Source organism: Pteropus vampyrus, unplaced genomic scaffold (assembly GCF_000151845.1).
Source record: "Pteropus vampyrus isolate Shadow unplaced genomic scaffold, Pvam_2.0 Scaffold100, whole genome shotgun sequence".
Taxonomy (NCBI): domain Eukaryota; kingdom Metazoa; phylum Chordata; class Mammalia; order Chiroptera; family Pteropodidae; genus Pteropus; species Pteropus vampyrus.
The window spans coordinates 2,694,950-2,711,075 of record NW_011888881.1 but is presented as its reverse complement, the minus strand read 5'-3'; the positions used below and the strand labels follow the sequence as shown (position 1 = coordinate 2,711,075).

At 58.5% G+C, this 16,126-nt stretch overlaps 2 protein-coding genes across 2 annotated transcripts in view; both read left to right on the top strand.

The window, feature by feature from the left end:
• The window catches only part of DOCK3 (dedicator of cytokinesis 3), a 285,004-nt gene extending 277,541 nt beyond the window's left edge, over window positions 1-7,463 (top strand). The window contains exons 48-51 of the mRNA XM_011364750.2: window positions 89-207; window positions 1,282-1,369; window positions 5,709-5,791; window positions 6,538-7,463. Of these exons, the coding sequence (XP_011363052.1) occupies window positions 89-207; window positions 1,282-1,369; window positions 5,709-5,791; window positions 6,538-7,047 (800 nt within the window). The 3' untranslated portion in view covers window positions 7,048-7,463. The remainder of the gene's footprint in view (window positions 1-88; window positions 208-1,281; window positions 1,370-5,708; window positions 5,792-6,537) is intronic.
• A 3,176-nt stretch (window positions 7,464-10,639) lies between these two features.
• On the top strand, window positions 10,640-14,063 carry MANF (mesencephalic astrocyte derived neurotrophic factor). The gene is made up of 4 exons (XM_011364678.2): window positions 10,640-10,838; window positions 11,502-11,629; window positions 12,268-12,409; window positions 13,547-14,063. The coding sequence occupies exons 1-4, from the start codon at window positions 10,655-10,657 to the stop codon at window positions 13,729-13,731; spliced, it is 639 nt and encodes a 212-aa protein (XP_011362980.1). The 5' UTR covers window positions 10,640-10,654; the 3' UTR covers window positions 13,732-14,063.
• The last annotated feature ends 2,063 nt before the right edge of the window (window positions 14,064-16,126 follow it).

Here is a 16,126-nt window from a genome sequence, read left to right as displayed (position 1 = left end):
CTGGTTCCCTGGCCCCAAGGATGCTTGCCCACTGGGCGCTCCATTCGTGGCTTGTCATCTGTGCGTGATTGTTCTCACTTGGTTACAGGCTCTCCCTCTCTGCCAGATAAGTACCGCCATGCCCGGGAAATGATGTTGCTGCTGCCCACGCATCGGGACCGTCCGAGCAGTGCCATGTATCCAGCAGCCATCCTGGAGAATGGACAGGTAGTACATGCTGCCCACTGACTATCCCCTGCCGCCAGTATGTTGGCCTAGGCGTCCCTCACTGCACTTGCTAGGCTTTCCGCATTGCCCTCCATGCCTTCCTCGTTCTGCCGTAAGACCCTCAGAAGGCTACCGGGCTCCTGGGTGGGGACTGCAGTGAATCTGAGGACCAGCAACCCAGAGTGCAGTGAGGGTAGATGGTGGCAGGGTTGGAACCACCATTGCTTATGTGGCTGTCTGCCCTTCAGCCTCTTGAACTCATCCCTAAAGAGTCTGGCAGAGGAAATTGGTTCTTTCCTGTTCCGAAAAGGCAGCAGAGGAAGCAGAGGGTGGCCTTCTCCCTGTGCGGGTGAAGGGCATCCTCACTGGCCTCCTGTCCATCCAGCCGAAGCCCCTCACTACCTGCGAAGACTGCTCTGCACACCATTTACACAGCTCTCCAAATATCCCGCCGAAGGCTTTGGACAGCTGCTACAGGGATGAACCCCTCCCCCTACCTAATCTTCCCTGTCCTTCCATCAGAGTTCGTGAAAGTCACCTCTAAGCAACTGTCGCCTGGTCCCAGAGTGCCAGGAGTTTCTCCGTGGTACCTCCCTGTACCTGATCAGCCCTGCCAGGTGGAGGGAGCAGGTCTCCTTGGCAGCTGCCCACCAAAACAGTGGGCCCTGTCTGCGACTCTAGGCTTGAGCGCCGCCCTTCCCCACCCTCAGTGCCAACGTGGGCCTGTGGGGCTAAACTTGCCAGCACACGGGTGAAAGGGGTCCCTAAATCCTTTCTGCCAGTGTTTCTCCCTGGCAGGACACAAAGATGCAGTTAGGGTACCCTCAGGTGCCTGTGCCCTTTTCCTTGGCCACGCGTGACACAGCCCGGAGCCTCACCAGACGCCGGAGGGTGCTGCGTCGGGCGTTGCGCGTGGCAGCCCTCCTGCGGCCGGTCTGGCCTTCTCAGCGGAAGCCATGCCAGGGCTGATTTTGGAACGTCCTGGCTCCTGCGGCCCACAGCATCCCCACCCCCACCCCTGCCCCAGGTGTACCTGGTGGTTCTCAGCCTCTTCAACGTTTTTCTTTCCCTCAGCTGCCAAATTTCCAGCGAGCCCTGTTCCAGCAAGTGGTCGGAGCCTGCAAACCCTGCAGTGACCCCAATCTCTCTGTGGCTGAAAAAGGTATTGTTCCCCTTCCCAGGTGGCCTTCTCCCATGTGTGTCCTCATCTGACTGAGCATCTGACTCTTTGTCCCTGAGCCCTGGTTGGCCAAGGCCAAGCCACACCCCAGGCCTATCTCTGTCCAGGGTCCTGACCAAGTCCTGTGCTCACCGTTTCTCCCACGTCTGGCTTGGTGCCGAGGTTGGGATCATGTTGGTTTGTATCTCTCCCTCCCCAGAGCTCACCTCAGAGAGGCCCCTGCTGCCATCTGCCCTGAGCCTGCCCTAATGGAAACTCAGGCTGCTGTGTGCTCATTGAGAGTAACCACTATAACCACTATCCTGGGCACCTCCAAATTTGGCAGGTCTTGTAGCCCCTTTGATCCCTCTCAGCATGGGCCCTCAGGGCCCGCTCCTCATTGCTCGGAACAGGCCTGAGGCCAATTACTTCCTGAGAAGAGTGGGAAAGGCAGGCGGTAGCAAAGTGAATTTCCCAGGGACAGTCCTCTCCAAGGGGAGCCCGGGTACCCTGAGGGAGGCCAGTCCCCCTGTAGCCACTCTGGCCAGCAGCTGTGGAGTCCATCTTGCACATTGCCAGCCCATCAACTATACCATGAGCCTAGGAAGTCCCTAGAACAGAGGCTGCTTAGATGGTGGACTTCCGTTCTGTGTTCTGCTCCAGCAGCTGATGGAAGAACCAGGCTCGGACCCATATGACCCTGGCCTAGAGCCCCAGACGTGAAGGCCGAGTTAGTTTTCACACAGAGGGGACTCTGCTGAGCCCGTCTGCCACACAGAACCTGGCCCCACGTCAGCGCATCTCTGTGGGTTCCCCTCCCCTCTCCTCTCCTCCATCTCTTGGAGGTCATGGCACACTCAGTCCCCAACAATATGACCTGCCATCCCATCAGAACACATCCCTTCAAAGATGTCATCTTTCGTCATTACATCTCATTAAATGCTGTCTGCTGTCCCCACTGTCATTGTTCCTCCCGCGCTCATCATGGAGGACATGCTTGTGTCCTCTCTAAGGACACCAGATACCGGATCCACAACCTCAGTGCCTGGTAGGTGCCAGCCCTGGGTGCCCAACCACAAAGGGCATGGAGATTCTGGCTGAAGATGGTGTCCTAGCCTCAAGGCTGCACATCCCCAAAATGTGCAGCTTACCTGGAGCCCTGCACCTGGACCCCAAATCAGAATGCCCCTTTGGCCTCGAGGGCCAGAATCCACAGTGGCTTTTCTTCACTTGAGATGTGGAATAATCTCAGAACCAGCCAAGAGCACAGGTGGGCTCAGAGATCAAATGGCTGAGTGGCCAGACGGAGACCTTGCACCAGCCAGACGCAGAAGAGCTTCGGGCCTTGGACCAGGCTGTAGCAAGAGGCTGGACGCACCTTCCCAAGGCATGGGGAGGAGAACGGGTCGTCACAGAAGAGGCTGAGCCCAGAGCAAGCGTGTCCACGCCGCAAGGCCAGCTCTCGCCTGGTGGGAACACAAGCCAGAGTAATTACTCCCTAAGTCCCTGCCTGGGCCCTCCAGGGCCGGAGCTGTACATGCTCGTCACCAGGATCCTGAATCCCGTGAGGACTCCACTACTCACTTGCAGATAGCTTTCTTTGTGGGGCTATAGACTGTACACTGGGGACCTCAGGCCAGTGCTGGACTGCTGGTGACACAGAAAGAAACGGGGTCACTGTGGGGATTGCCCCTCTTCTAGGAGAAGTCACTTCATCTTAGATTTCCCACCAGCCCCAGGGCACTGGTCCGCTGGCATCACGGCTCACCCACGTCGGGGCAAGCTCATTGGTTTCTGGTCACGTGGAGCGGCTGAGGCGGTCAACCCTTGTAAGCCACTGGAGCCTTGCCGGCTTTCTTCCCCCGTCGCCTTCCTGGCTGCGAGTTCCTTTGGGCCCCTGTGGGTGGACTTCGTGCGACCCCTCAATTCTTCTGATGCCTAGGTGTGCACGTGAGATCTTGGGCTGTCAGAACCCTTTGGGGAAGCTGCCCAGACCCAGCTCTAGGCTGCTGCTGCTATGAAATTTGGTGGCTTTTTTACGGAGACGAAAGTTTTCCTTTTGTGGAGAGGGAGCTTCAGTGCTGAGGACCAACTAGGAAGCTCGTGCCACACCTCAGGGAGAGCCTGTGTGGGGACGGGCCTGTCCTGTTCTTGGGGTCACCCAGATCCTCTGAGAGGGCCTTCCGGTGGAATCCACCCGATGTTCATCAGATTCAGAAATCTGTCCTCCCTCCAGGCGTCATTTGAGTGCCTGCCCCACCCAGTCACTGCCATCCCCTCCCTCTTGCCACCAGCCATCACCCATCCCAGGGACAGCAGTCCTCCTTAGGCCTGAGGCTGTTCGCATAGTGGGGTTCTACCCTAGGTTCCCCTGCAAGCCCACACCATTTCCTGACCGACGAGGAAGAAGAGAATGGACATCACCTTGTCCCCGGACCACTTGGAGCCCAGCCCCTCTTGCCACATCCTCCTTGAAGGCTAAGCTCCAGCTCCTTCCCTCCCAGAGCTTCTCAGGACCCATTAGGCCCTGGCATCGCCCACTTAGTACTGGAGCAGGAAGAACCTGAACCCCAGCCTCCTCAGGCTCGCTTTCACTGAGACTGCCTTTCACTAAGGGAGCCAGCGAGCAGGCCCCCTGGACCATGAGCCTCCTCTCTGCTGCCAACAACCCAAAAGGGAGACGGCGCTTGGCTGCCTCCCTCAGAGAAAGGGCATGTTTCTTCTCCTCGGAGGTATTTGTTCTCCAGGAGGAGCTGGCCAACAGGATGTGCATGTCCCCTGCTGCTCCTCAGTGGTATCCTCGACCTGAGGTCCAGCCATTCCTCCTCTCCCTTCCCCTCCCCTCCCGCGAAGTTGCTCACCCCAGCTGTGGCCGAGGGGCTGGCATTCTGGCACTGGATTCCTCCCTTTGTCCAGGTCCCACTCAGCCCTACATCCATGGCATGTGGATGCCAGGAACAGGGCCTCTCCACATTCCCTAAAGCGCCCACGGGCTGCACAGCCCAACCTCCCCCCAGGAAGCGGCTGATCCAGGTAGACTCGGCCACTGGCCACGACTCCTGGGCTTCGCACACTTCCCTCCGGTAGGCACTGGGAATACCAGCCCCGGCCCAGAGAAGCGCCGTGCGGCCCACCCCCAGCCAGTGGGCGCTGAAGGGACAGGAACGGCAAAGCTTGTACGCTACACAGGCCCTTTGTGGGGCCAATTTAGGGGACAGGTCCTGGCCACGCGGCAGCCTAGAAGGAGCAGTCTCTGCGCCCCATGCGTCTCGCTCCCTGCTTCCCCCGCCCCCCCACTCTGACTGTGAGCAGCTCTGGGGCCCGCGCTCTGTCCCCGCGGTCTCGTCAGCCTGTCCCACGCTCCTCTTCCCACTCTTCTGTTCTCTCTTCTCCTCCTAGCAAACCCTGGAGGCTGCAGGTGCTCGCTGCTCGCCGCACTTTCTCTCGGCTGGCCTCATCCTAAGTGCTCTTCAGACATCAGCTCGCTCTGCTGCCATCTTCTTAAGCGGCTTCAGTCCCTGGCCACTCCTTCCTAAGGGCCAGTGTCTCGCTTGGCCAATATGTTTTGTCCCAGGGCCAGCAGACCAATCCCACATGTGCCGGGTACATAGTGCACGCCTGGAGAAGCCCGGAGCTGTAGGATGGGCTTCTCCCGGAGGGCGGCTCAAGAAGTAGCTCCCTTCATGCCATGTTTCCACCTTCAGCGGCGCCAGCAGCCCCCAGCAGCTGGAGCCCGGATAGTGGAGCCCGCGAGGCCCAGCCCTTCCTGTCTGCCCACATGGGGCGCCCCCTGGCCTCCCCCCGCAGTGCCTCCCCGAAGCCTGCTGCATGGTAAGAAGACTGCCAGCGGGCCCCCCAGATAGTCCCCGGTCTTCGGCTCTGCGCAGGGGCGAGGGCAGCCGCCCCCCAGGCCAAGAAGATGGGGCTCCCATCTCCAGGCTGTCTCGGCCGAGGAAAAACTCTCCCGTCAAGGGAAGGATCCCGCTGGGCTCTAGGGTCGCTGAGGTTCCTGAGGACGCAGGGAGCCCGGTGAGCCCTCCTCCAGGACAGCCGAAGACACCGGGACTGCCATCGCCCCCCAGCGGGCCAGAGACCTGCCACTGCCTGCAGCCTGCAGCCTGCCTCACGGGCTCTGACACACGACCTCCTGTGTAATGCGAGTGTCTTTTACTGCAGCAGCCCGTGTTCTGGAGAACATCAGTGAAAAGAGGTTTTTCTGTGGCCTCCAGTACTGAGGGGACCAGGATACTCTTCCCACATCTGCCCAGTTGGCCCAGCAGGACGGGCTGGTGTGCAGTCCAGAGCGGCCCCAGCTGAGGCTGTGGTTCTGTTCCCTTTGCAGGTCATTACTCCCTACACTTTGACGCCTTCCACCACCCCCTGGGTGACACGCCCCCGGCCCTCCCTGCCCGGACCCTGCGCAAGGTAAGGTACTGAAGCCCCAGCCCCAGGCTGTGAGACGAGCTGTCTCTTCGAAGCTAGAGCCCTGCCCTGCCCGCTGGCCGGACAGCCCAGCCTGAAGGAAGCCACGCGCTGGCTCGGGACGCAGATGCCAGTGTGTAGGAGTGGGGGTTGGGGACACAGGGGGTCCTGGACACAGCTTCACGCTCCCAGAATGCAAGGGCAACAAGCAGAGGGGACTGGGGCTCTGCGGACACCACGAGACGGCAGCACGCCACAGCTCGGGAAGTGAAGAACCGGTCCCGTGGGAGATCACAGAACAGTTGGAAGCTGGAGTCCAGTCAGAGCAAGAAGCCCCAGGCGCCAAAGCAAAGTGGGAAAGACTGACTCTGCCACAGATTTTAGCCACAGGAAGTACTCTTCTGATCTGTGGCCAACTAAGTTTCTTTCTGGCCTCCCCAGCTGGCCTGCCGACCCAGCCCCTCTGTCATACCCCAGACCACAGCCAGCAGCCTGGCACCTTGCTTCAGGGGACACAAGCCAGCAACCAGGCAGGGCCATGTTTTAGCCCATGAATGCGGGTGATTCTGGGGCCCTATGGGCTTGGAGGAAGAGGGAGCCGGGGCGGGGGCACTGCTGCTGAGAAATCAAAACACGCTGTCGCCAAGGGTTCCGGTAAAGTGCACTAAGAAGTCTTCTGGTCCCATCCCATGGCCACCATCCATCTGCCCAGGGAGGGGACTCTAACTTGTCCACGCTTTCTTTTGCAGTCTCCTCTCCACCCTATCCCAGCCTCCCCTACCAGCCCCCAGTCGGGCCTGGATGGCAGCAACTCGACGCTGTCCGGCAGTGCCAGCAGCGGCGTGTCCTCCTTGAGTGAGAGTAACTTTGGGCACTCCTCAGAGGCCCCGCCTCGAACCGACACCATGGACTCCATGCCAAGCCAGGCCTGGAACGCTGACGGAGACCTCGAGGCCCCCTACCTCCCTGTCCACTACAGCCTCTCCGAGTCCGCTGTCCTGGACTCCATCAAGGTCCAGCCCTGCCGAAGCCACTCAGCCCCAGGATGTGTCATCCCTCAGGACCCCATGGACCCACCTGCGCTGCCACCCAAGCCCTACCACCCCCGCCTGCCGGCCCTGGAGCATGAGGAGGCTGTGCTGCTGCGCGAAGAGGCCGACAGGCCCCGGGGCCTGCACCGCAAGGCCTCACTGCCTCCTGGGAGCGCCAAGGAAGAACAGGCCCGCACGTCCTGGGAGCATGGCCGAGGGGAGCAGTGAGGGGCAGGGAGGTGGCGGGACACCGTCCTCAGTGAGCAGCTGGCCCAGCCATTGCAGGTCTGAAAAGCAGGTCGCCCCCAGGGAGCCAGAGAGGCCTGGCACTCAGGAGAGAACACCCAAGTCTGCGTTCTCCTGCCGTGAACTTGTGCGCCGCCACGCAGAGGCCGCAGCAGCATGAGGGTTGTGGCTTCTCTTCATTTCATGTGTTCCCATTTCTATGTGTTTTCCTTTCCTTTGTGCAGTAGATGCTGTTTTCCTCCTGCAGTTCCAGACCACGTGGAGCTAGATGGAGATATAGCACAGACAGAACCGCTTCGCAGCTTTGCAGGGTCTAGGGTAGGAGCCCGGGCCCTCCCTCCAGGGTAGAGATGCACAGAAGAATGGAAATTGCACTCGGGACCTCTCTTCTTGCTGTGTGGACAGAAGAGCTCATGGTTGTATTCAGGGATTGTGTGGACCACGTGGACTACATGTCACAGGCGAACAAGGGGGCCGTGAGCCGTTTTTGCACAAATGCCTGCCCACCTGCCCACTCTTTCGTCCAGGAATATGCAACTGACGGGCCGGCTGGGCCCACCTGCCCGCTCAGGCATGTGACCTGGCCCGACTGCATGCCCGGGCGCACTGCCAGGCTTCCACCGGCCGGTCCTGCCTCCAGCTGTCTCGGATTCTTCCCTCCATCGCTTCCACGTCTGACCATTCGTTCCTTCCCACTCGGTACACCTCATGCCCTACCGGAGCCCCCTCAGCGAAGGGATCTGCAGAGGTTACGTCCCATCCTCGGGCTCGAGTGGGCATGTGGAGCCAGAGGGACAACCCTCGCCACCTTCCTTCCCAAGGCCCAGGAGGCCACATGTTGAGAGATGAGCTGGTCAAGCGAGGCAGAGGTGTGGCAGGGGCCGGAAATCCTGACGTTTCAGAAGTGGCCGGAAAGCGCCACCCAGCGCCCGAATCAGGGATTTTCAGCACTACCTCTGAGCAGTGGGGTTGGCTGCCCAGCCAGGCTTCCAGTCCCTGAGGACTCCCGGTCAGGTTCAGCGAGCTCCTGGGTAAGCAGGGCGGGAAGCAACTTCTTCCAGAAGAGGAGAACCACGCAGGCTGAATTATCCTCTACCAAGTGGCCAGGCGCAGGGCCCCTGCCCCAGGCCGTGGGGACCACCACTCAGGGTTCAGAGCGGATGGGAGGGCAGTTTCTCCAGCCGCCCCGGTCTGTTGGGCAGAGCGCAGTGGAGACTTTGTAGGAATCTTCCAGGTCAGGGCACCGATTTTCCTCTTGGTTTCTTATTGAGGGGACAGGGTGGGGAGGTGATAGTATTTTACCAGGGTGTTTCTAGGTTATTCCACAGACTTCTTTTGCTTGAGTTCACAACTTCGATGGTCACAAGGCTGCCTTCTCCCTGTTGAGCAGGTGTGTTGTCCCTGTTTGCTGGCCTGTCTGACCTCCACGGTCGGGCCCTGGGCCTGAGCTCCCCACCCCTTCCCCAGAGCCCTTCTTTCCAAACAGACGAGGCCATCGTCAGGGTGTTTCTCTCTTGTAAATAAACACCAGCTGTTTAACAGGAATGCCAGCAAGTAACCTGTGAGGAAAGATGGAGGGCCACATTACCTTCGGGGCATCTGGGGGTATTTAGTGCCAGTGTGGATCATTCCTGATACTGTAAGGATGACTACAGGCAAAGCGGGTCAATCGTGGCAACCCCGACCTCGGGGGCGCAGGCCTGGACCACTGGTGTTCACAAGTGTTAGAGGGTTGGGGGCTAGCTGTAGATTTGATTCTTAGGTAGGAAGGCATCTTTAGATTTGGGGGCCCTTCTGAACCTCAATCCCTGGACAAGGCAGTCATCACATAAGAACATCTACCTTCACCTGGTGGTACGGAAGGGTAAGGAGAGCAGTATGGGTTCTTCTGGCCTTTCCGTACGCAAGGAGGGCCAGGTTGTGTTTTCGCTCTCCACTTCCCTAACTAGACGAAAAGAATAGATTCCAAATTCCTTTTGTCGGAGAATCAGCCAGTCTGAGAGGAAGCAGGAGGCCAGAGATGAGAATCCTCTGAAAGAGATTGTGAAATACTGATTTTCATTCTTTCAAGCTTACTTGTAAATATCTATTTGAATGCTGTGTATTTGTACAGGAATTTGAGCAAAAAATGTATAGAGTGTGATGTCCAATTGGTATTCAGCCCTATAAATGTGTTTTTAACCTCTGGCATTCTGTGCTTATTTAAAATAAGAAAACTTCTAACCATTTCTTTTGTGTATTTATGTTTAAAAAAAAAAAGTGGTTCAAAAAATGATCTTACCTGTACCAGAAAGCAAAGTTAAAAGAAAAAAATTTGTACTAGTCTCCCAAGAGGTATTTTACTGTATATATTGTGGTAGCATGTTCTAAATCCAACAAGTATGTGACTTTTAGATGTAAATATCTGCCACTTGATTTCCCCCTTCCCCACTCCCTTGATTGCTGTGATGTGAATTAAAGACGAATACCTGATACTGACCCACTGAATTCACTGAATGGGAGCAGCACAAGTTCCCCTCTCCGCCCCTTGTCGCTGGGCTCCAAGCCCTTTTACCCCAGAGAAATCTCCTTTCTGCACTGAGCACAGAGCCAACCTTTCCCACTTCCTGCCTCCACGGACAGATAACCAAGCTTTGCACTTGAAAGGAGGGCAGCCAAAGAGGAAAGCTCCAATGCTTGTCCTCTCACCGCCGGCACACTACTCAGGAGGGCCCCCCGGCAGCCAGGTGACTGAGGGCTCAGCTGGGACGCAGGAAGCGGCGGGCCAGCCACCTCAGTCAGGCTTCTGGAGCTTGTGAGGACATGGGGAACTCCTCTAGGACTGGAAACAAACCTCCTAGGACCCCTCCCGACCCAATGCCAGGCGGCATGCTTCTGATCGCTAGCCACGGCACCCCGCCCTGGGGCCCCGGGCGCTTCCGAGGTCTAGGATGGCACCCGGAGGCGAACCCTTCCTAGGGCAGATCCTCCAGCGGAGTTGTCAGCTTGTGCAAGCGGGCTCGGGTCGCCCGGGGTTCAAGCAGTGGGCGCCGGGCTGTGGGTCAATCCGGTCACGGGTAGCAAGTCTCGCAGGCGCCGGAGCCTCTGCAGACACTCCGCAAAGGCTGGTTCCCCGGCCAACGTGACGATGTAAAAAAAAAAAAGAAAAGAAAGAAACCTCGAAACCTTGCCGGCAGCCGGCCGCCCTCCCTGCCTGCCCTGCTGAGTCGCGGCTGACCCCGGAGTCCCTGTCCGCTACTAACGGTAGCCCTGGGTCGGGGGGGGGGTGGTCCGCGGGTTGTCTTGGGCGGGCGTTGGGTCCAGAACAGGAGTAGTCGGGACAGCTCAGCATCCGCGGGACCCAGCTTCGGCCGCAGCCACTGCCCCAACCCAAGATGGCGGCCGGGCCGCTTCCGCCGCCGCGGCCGCCGCGGCCGCCGCTTCCTGTGGCCGGATCTTCTTCAATCAGAGGCCGACAACTGTCTAGGGCCGAGGGCGGGCGACGCCGCCAGCCAATGAGGAAGAGCAGCGTGGAGCCGCCCGTCTGGGCTCTTGCGCGCGCGGACCAATGGGAGCGCGCCGTGTGGGAGGGCGCACAAGACGCCCGCCAATGGGGAGGCACGGCGCGCGGCCGGGCCGGCAGGCAGCGCAGCGCGGCGGGCGAGGCTCAGTCCGGCGGTGGCGGCGGCGGCGGCGGCGGAGGAGGAGGATGTGGGCCACGCACGGGCTGGCGGTGGCGCTGGCTCTGAGCGTGCTGCCCGGCAGCCGGACGCTGCGGCCGGGCGACTGCGAAGGTGCGGCAGGGTGATGGAACCGCCGAGGAGCCGGGGCTGGAACGGGCGGGGGCGGCGGCGACGGCGACCGGTCCCAGCGGGATCCGCCCCAGGAGGGGCAGACGTCGGGCCTGGAAAACATGGGTCTGACGAGCAGTTGGACCCAGATCGTGCTAAAAACTTAGCCTGATGCTGAGATAGCGCTGGAGCTTTTGTCCTTCCCCATCGCTGGACAGAGGCTCTCGGGAGCGGCCCGGGCCGGGAGCCCCGAGGGCACCGCCGTGGGCACCGTGCTGGGTCTGGTGGGGTTGCGAGGCCGCACTTCAGAGTTCGGTATTGTATTTGGAAATGAGGAGCGTTTGGATCGTTTTTCTCATCGGCCTCCAGTTTATCCGTTTATGAGGCCACAGTGAGTCCATTTCAAGGACACGATCAGTCTCGACTTGAAGTTTATGGAAGAAGCAGGGACGAGTCGTTTGTGGGGCGTGGAGTGATGCTTATGCCCCGGTGCTTCAGGGGACCCCAGCACCCAGGATCTGCGATCTCCAACTGTGGGCACCGGAGAAAAACCGTGATGGAAAACTCACCTCTCTCCGTATCTCCTATTAGAATTGCTGGCCGAGTTTCCTCCTGGTGGGTTGGGGTGCAGCCTTGTGATTGCTGTATATCTCTCTTCTTTTCCAGTTTGTGTTTCTTATCTGGGAAGATTTTACCAGGACCTCAAAGACAGAGATGTCACATTCTCTCCAGCCTCTATTGAAAAAGAACTTGTAAAGTTCTGCCGCGAAGCAAGAGGCAAAGAGAACCGGTTGGTGAGTAGCGGGACCCTCCCCAGCTGGCCCTGGCCGGTGTTTAACCCTCTGCTTCACAGGCTGGATAAAAGGCCCTGCCCAGCCGTCTGTGCTGGAGGCCGGAGTGAGTGCTATCTGTGAACTACTGCGGGACCGAGGTGCTTTCTCTGCAGCCGTGATTTTTTTTTTTTTTATCCTGTTAGTATCAGTTAGCAGTTAGGGACCTGTTTTGTGTCAGGCACTGGGAATATCAGGAGAGAAGTGGCAGTCAGACAATCATAGTCCAGTGGGATGGGGTGTCATGAAGGAGGCCGACCAGGATGGTAAAGTGGAGAGTCAGGCAGGTACAGTGTGGTCAGGACTCTCTGAGGGTCGTCACTGTGGCGGGAGAAGAGCTTTCCAGGTGAGTGCCAGTGTGAGTGCCCAGAGGCCAGAACAAGCTTGGCGAGCGCGAGGACGCATAACAGTGTGCACAGGGTTGGCCAGGTCGGGCGTGTGTTACAAGCTCGGGGCTTACACCGCCTGCATCTGCCCGCTGTTACAGGCGCGAGGCCTGGGAAAATGAGGCCCCGCAGAGATGTTTTGAGATGTCGGTATGTTTTGGAGGAGACAGCTCTCAAGTGGCACCTCCTGAAGGCCATTGTTCTTTCTTGCTGCAGTGCTACTACATTGGGGCCACAGACGATGCGGCCACCAAGATCATCAATGAGGTGTCGAAGCCCCTGGCCCACCACATCCCTGTGGAGAAGATCTGCGAGAAACTCAAGAAGAAGGACAGCCAGATCTGTGAGCTGAAATATGGTGAGTGGCCAGGCCTCGTTTCACAAACCCCGCACCCTCTGTGCTCAGGCACTGTGGAGTTTACTTTCTCCCTGGGCGATGAACTAAAACCATGGCAAGTGAGTTATGGTAGACGGTGCTAAACGGTGGGCGTGGGGTCAGAATAGGTCTCTTCGAGGAGGTGACAAGTCAGCAAACTGTGAAAGAGGTGGGGCAGTAGCCAAGGCTTCGGCTAACGGAAGCGCATTCCAGGCCGAGGAAAGCAGTGCAGCGGCAGCCAGCGGCATGACAGGTGGTTGGGCGGGTTCCAGGGGCTTTGCAGGTCGGCGAAGATCTGGCTGTTTGGGCAGAGTTGGGAACATCAGACTTGGGGCAGAGCAGGGATGGGGTCTGACGTCCCTTGGGTTTAATAGGCCTGTCCTGGCTGCAAGCTCTGAAGGCCCAGCGACCGTTATTATTTCGAGAAGTGCAGCGTCCCAAGGGGCAAACTGGGAGTCAGGGGCGCTGCAGCAACCCCTGCCGAGCGCGTCTCTGGTGGAGAAGAGAAAGTCAGGGCTAGGAATCGTCCTTTTCTAGAAAAGCGGCACCAACATTTTATTGTGACGAGTGTCCAAGGGCTCGTGTTCGCCCACTCTCGTCAGGCTGGTTGTCTCGGCGCGGCCCTGGAGAGGTGCCTTCGGCTCATGGGCTCTCTGCGGCAACGAGTGGCCATGGAGAGTGAGCTCCTGACTTGGGCCTGACCAGGGCCTTGTTGGGAAATTGGAGTTGGGGGATCCATCTGCCCTGTCACTCTGGAGCTGTCATTCTGTAGTGACTTGACGTTTACCATGACTCTATAAGAGGCACTTAAGGACTGGGAGCCAGAGTCCTGTGAGGTTCCTCCTGTGAGGATCGTGAGACTTCCACCTTGTCCCTGGCAATACCGTATGTCTGTGGTGGACACTACCAGCATGAGACCGGCCTTTCTGGTGAAGGGGCCCAGGCCAGTTCCCCCTTTTGGGGGCGGTGGGCACTGACACGCCCGTGTGTCTGGAATTGTCTCCCCAGGAGGACTGCGTATTTAAGGGGTGGTTGGCCGTGTAGGGCGATCCAGCCTGGAACTGCTGCGGTCCATGGCCACCCCCACCCCACTGGTCACTCTCCTGCTCTCTCCTCCAGACAAGCAGATCGACCTGAGCACAGTGGACCTGAAGAAGCTCCGAGTTAAAGAGCTGAAGAAGATCCTGGACGACTGGGGGGAAACGTGCAAAGGCTGTGCCGAAAAGTCTGACTACATCCGGAAGATTAACGAACTGATGCCTAAATATGCCCCCAAGGCAGCCAGTTCACGGACTGATTTGTAGTCTGCCAGGTCCCTGCTGCACCTGAGGGAAAAAAAAAAGCAGTTGAGCTGTCTTCCCCAAACAGCGTTTTGTAATTTATTTTTTAAGCAGGCTCCTGACAATGTCAGGTGTGAAGCCTGGAGCTTTCCTGATGATGCTGGCTCTCCAGCGCCCCCGTGCGGGGATCCACTTCCTTCTGTTGCTGGTTTTCTCTAGGACTTCAAAGTGTGGGATTTTTTTATTAAAGAAAGAACATTTCTAGCTGTCCTTGGAGAATTAAAGTGAATATTGAAATAGGGTTTTACTCCTGATGAAAATCAGGAATAAACCACTGGTACGTGCTTCCCGGTGTACAAAGAGTTTTCAGGTATATTCATATTTGTGCCTCGATCACCAGCGCTGGAGATTCCAGGGTGGGACACAGGCCGAGGCACGTGGGGTCGGTTATGCAGGGCTGGAGGGAAGCTTCCGAGGAGGTTGGGCTCGATCCCTCACCCACAGTGACCATGTTCCCCACGTGAGGAGCTCGAGGGAGCACAGCTTGTGTGACACGGGACTAGGTGTGATGCACAAGAGGAGCTTACATCTGGGCTCAGTGTGAGCAGGGCCGAGGGTGTGTTCAGCGTGGCTTTCTGTGGCGGTTGGTAACTTCAGTGACTGCGCATGTTCAGTACTGTCACGTTTCTAAAGACAATCTTGGCCTGGCTCTTCCACCAAACACGTCAGATCTAGCCTTCTGCTTGCTCACTGGGCTTGTGGTCTCATGTCCGTCCCAAGCCTCCATTGCCTAATTGGAGTTTGCAGGACTGGCAGGAGTCGGTTTGTACAAAGAGCAAGTGAGAGGCTCCCTTTTGGCTTTGGTTTTGTTTACCCACGTAAGTCTAACAGTTGTCCTCGGGGCTTGTCCCCAAAGTGTCCCAGAGTCTGGTTTAGTTGCCCTGTGTGGTTGGTGCTTGGCAAACCCAGTTGGCAGCATGAGCTGCAGCCCCATGCAAACACCTGCTCCTCCGATCCACGGAGACCCCTGCAGGGAAGGACGAAGAAGCCAGGCTTCCCAAAGAATGGCTCTTCCCTCAGACCACTTCATTTGTGCAGTTCCTAAATTCAGTTGCCGGAAGGGGTCTTCTCACAGCCTGCCGTGGAGTCCAGGAGTGGTCGGCGGCAGCAGGCCCACATACACACCCACAGCACCACGTCTGAGGAAGGCAAGAAGGTTGAGTCACTTCCCAGGCCGAGACTTCCCTAAGTGGAGGAATTAGGCGGCTGTTAAGATCTGGCAGTGTCCTGAGCCCGTGAAAGGTGCTGGGAAAATCCACAGCAGGAGCCAGAAGTCTTAGAGGATGGAACTGTCTCCGCTTAACACCCTAAGTCTGTGTTCTCATGGCTTCCATGTCCACTAGGCCACATTGAATAGGAGAAGAAGTCCAACTACTACCCGTGGGCCGATGGCCATGGTTATGAAGGAGTTAACTCTGGAGGCAGATTTCAGGAGGTGTTGCAGTGTTACAGGTGTTGCTTCTAAGGCCTTTTCCTTTGCACCTGCGTTAGCTGCTCCTGGGGCTGCCTTCCGGCTGTGGGAGGAGGCTGTGGGAGGAGGGAAGGACTAGCATTCTTCACCTCCCCGTAGCTGAAGCTGGGTCAGGTTCTGCCATGCGCCCAACAACTCTCTCTAGCTCACCTCACTTCATCTGGGAGAAGAGGTCCTGACCCTGGAGGTGGACAGGAGGGCCCTGGTCAGCGAAAGGTAAGTGGCATTCGTGCGACTACTGGGTTTGGCCTCTGGCCCTTGGCTCCGTGGTCCTGCCTTTGCAGCCCACTGTCCGGCACCAAGAAGCCTGTTCTCACCCCGTGAACTGCAGGTCCGTGGTATTGGGTTTCTGGGCCTGGGCCTACTCAGGTGTTGCCCTGCGCATGCATAGCCACGGCCCTCATGGGCTTTCAGACACCGCTGCAGGTGAAGCTGAACTTAAAGGGTGTCCAAGATATGGTTCGTGGGGCCTGGACGCGGCTTAGGGAGCGGCGTGCTCCAATCTCTGGGGTTGTCAATCCCGGACCCCAGTCAAGAGATGCCATGGAGGAGACGAGTGATACCACGTAAAGGGGCCGCTCGGTAAAGGCGCGAACCGGGCGCCCACAGGTGCTAGGGCCCGGGGTGGCGTGAGCCAGCCCAGCTCTCACTAGGACTCTGATCTCAGCGTAGCCCCGGACCTCGGCCACGCTGGCCACACGGTGGCGCCATAGCTCACCGTTCCGGCTGCGCTCGCTCGCCGGCCACGGGGTCACGTGGCACGGAGCGGCGCAGGCCGGTGACGTAAGCCCGGCGCAGCTCTCGCCCCGCCCATCACGGGCCGGCGGGCGCAGCCTAATAACGCGACGCTCAGCCCCAAGGCTCCGCTCCCGCCCCGCCGCGGCGCCG

Bases quoted from the DNA above. Each gene is read 5' to 3' on its own strand.
- MANF (XM_011364678.2), top strand. From the start codon at position 10,655: ATGGGGAGGCACGGCGCGCGGCCGGGCCGGCAGGCAGCGCAGCGCGGC. The intron at 10,839-11,501 runs GTGCGGCAGGGT...CTTCTTTTCCAG, and splicing joins GCGGCCGGGCGACTGCGAAG to TTTGTGTTTCTTATCTGGGA. The intron at 12,410-13,546 runs GTGAGTGGCCAG...TCTCTCCTCCAG, and splicing joins GATCTGTGAGCTGAAATATG to ACAAGCAGATCGACCTGAGC.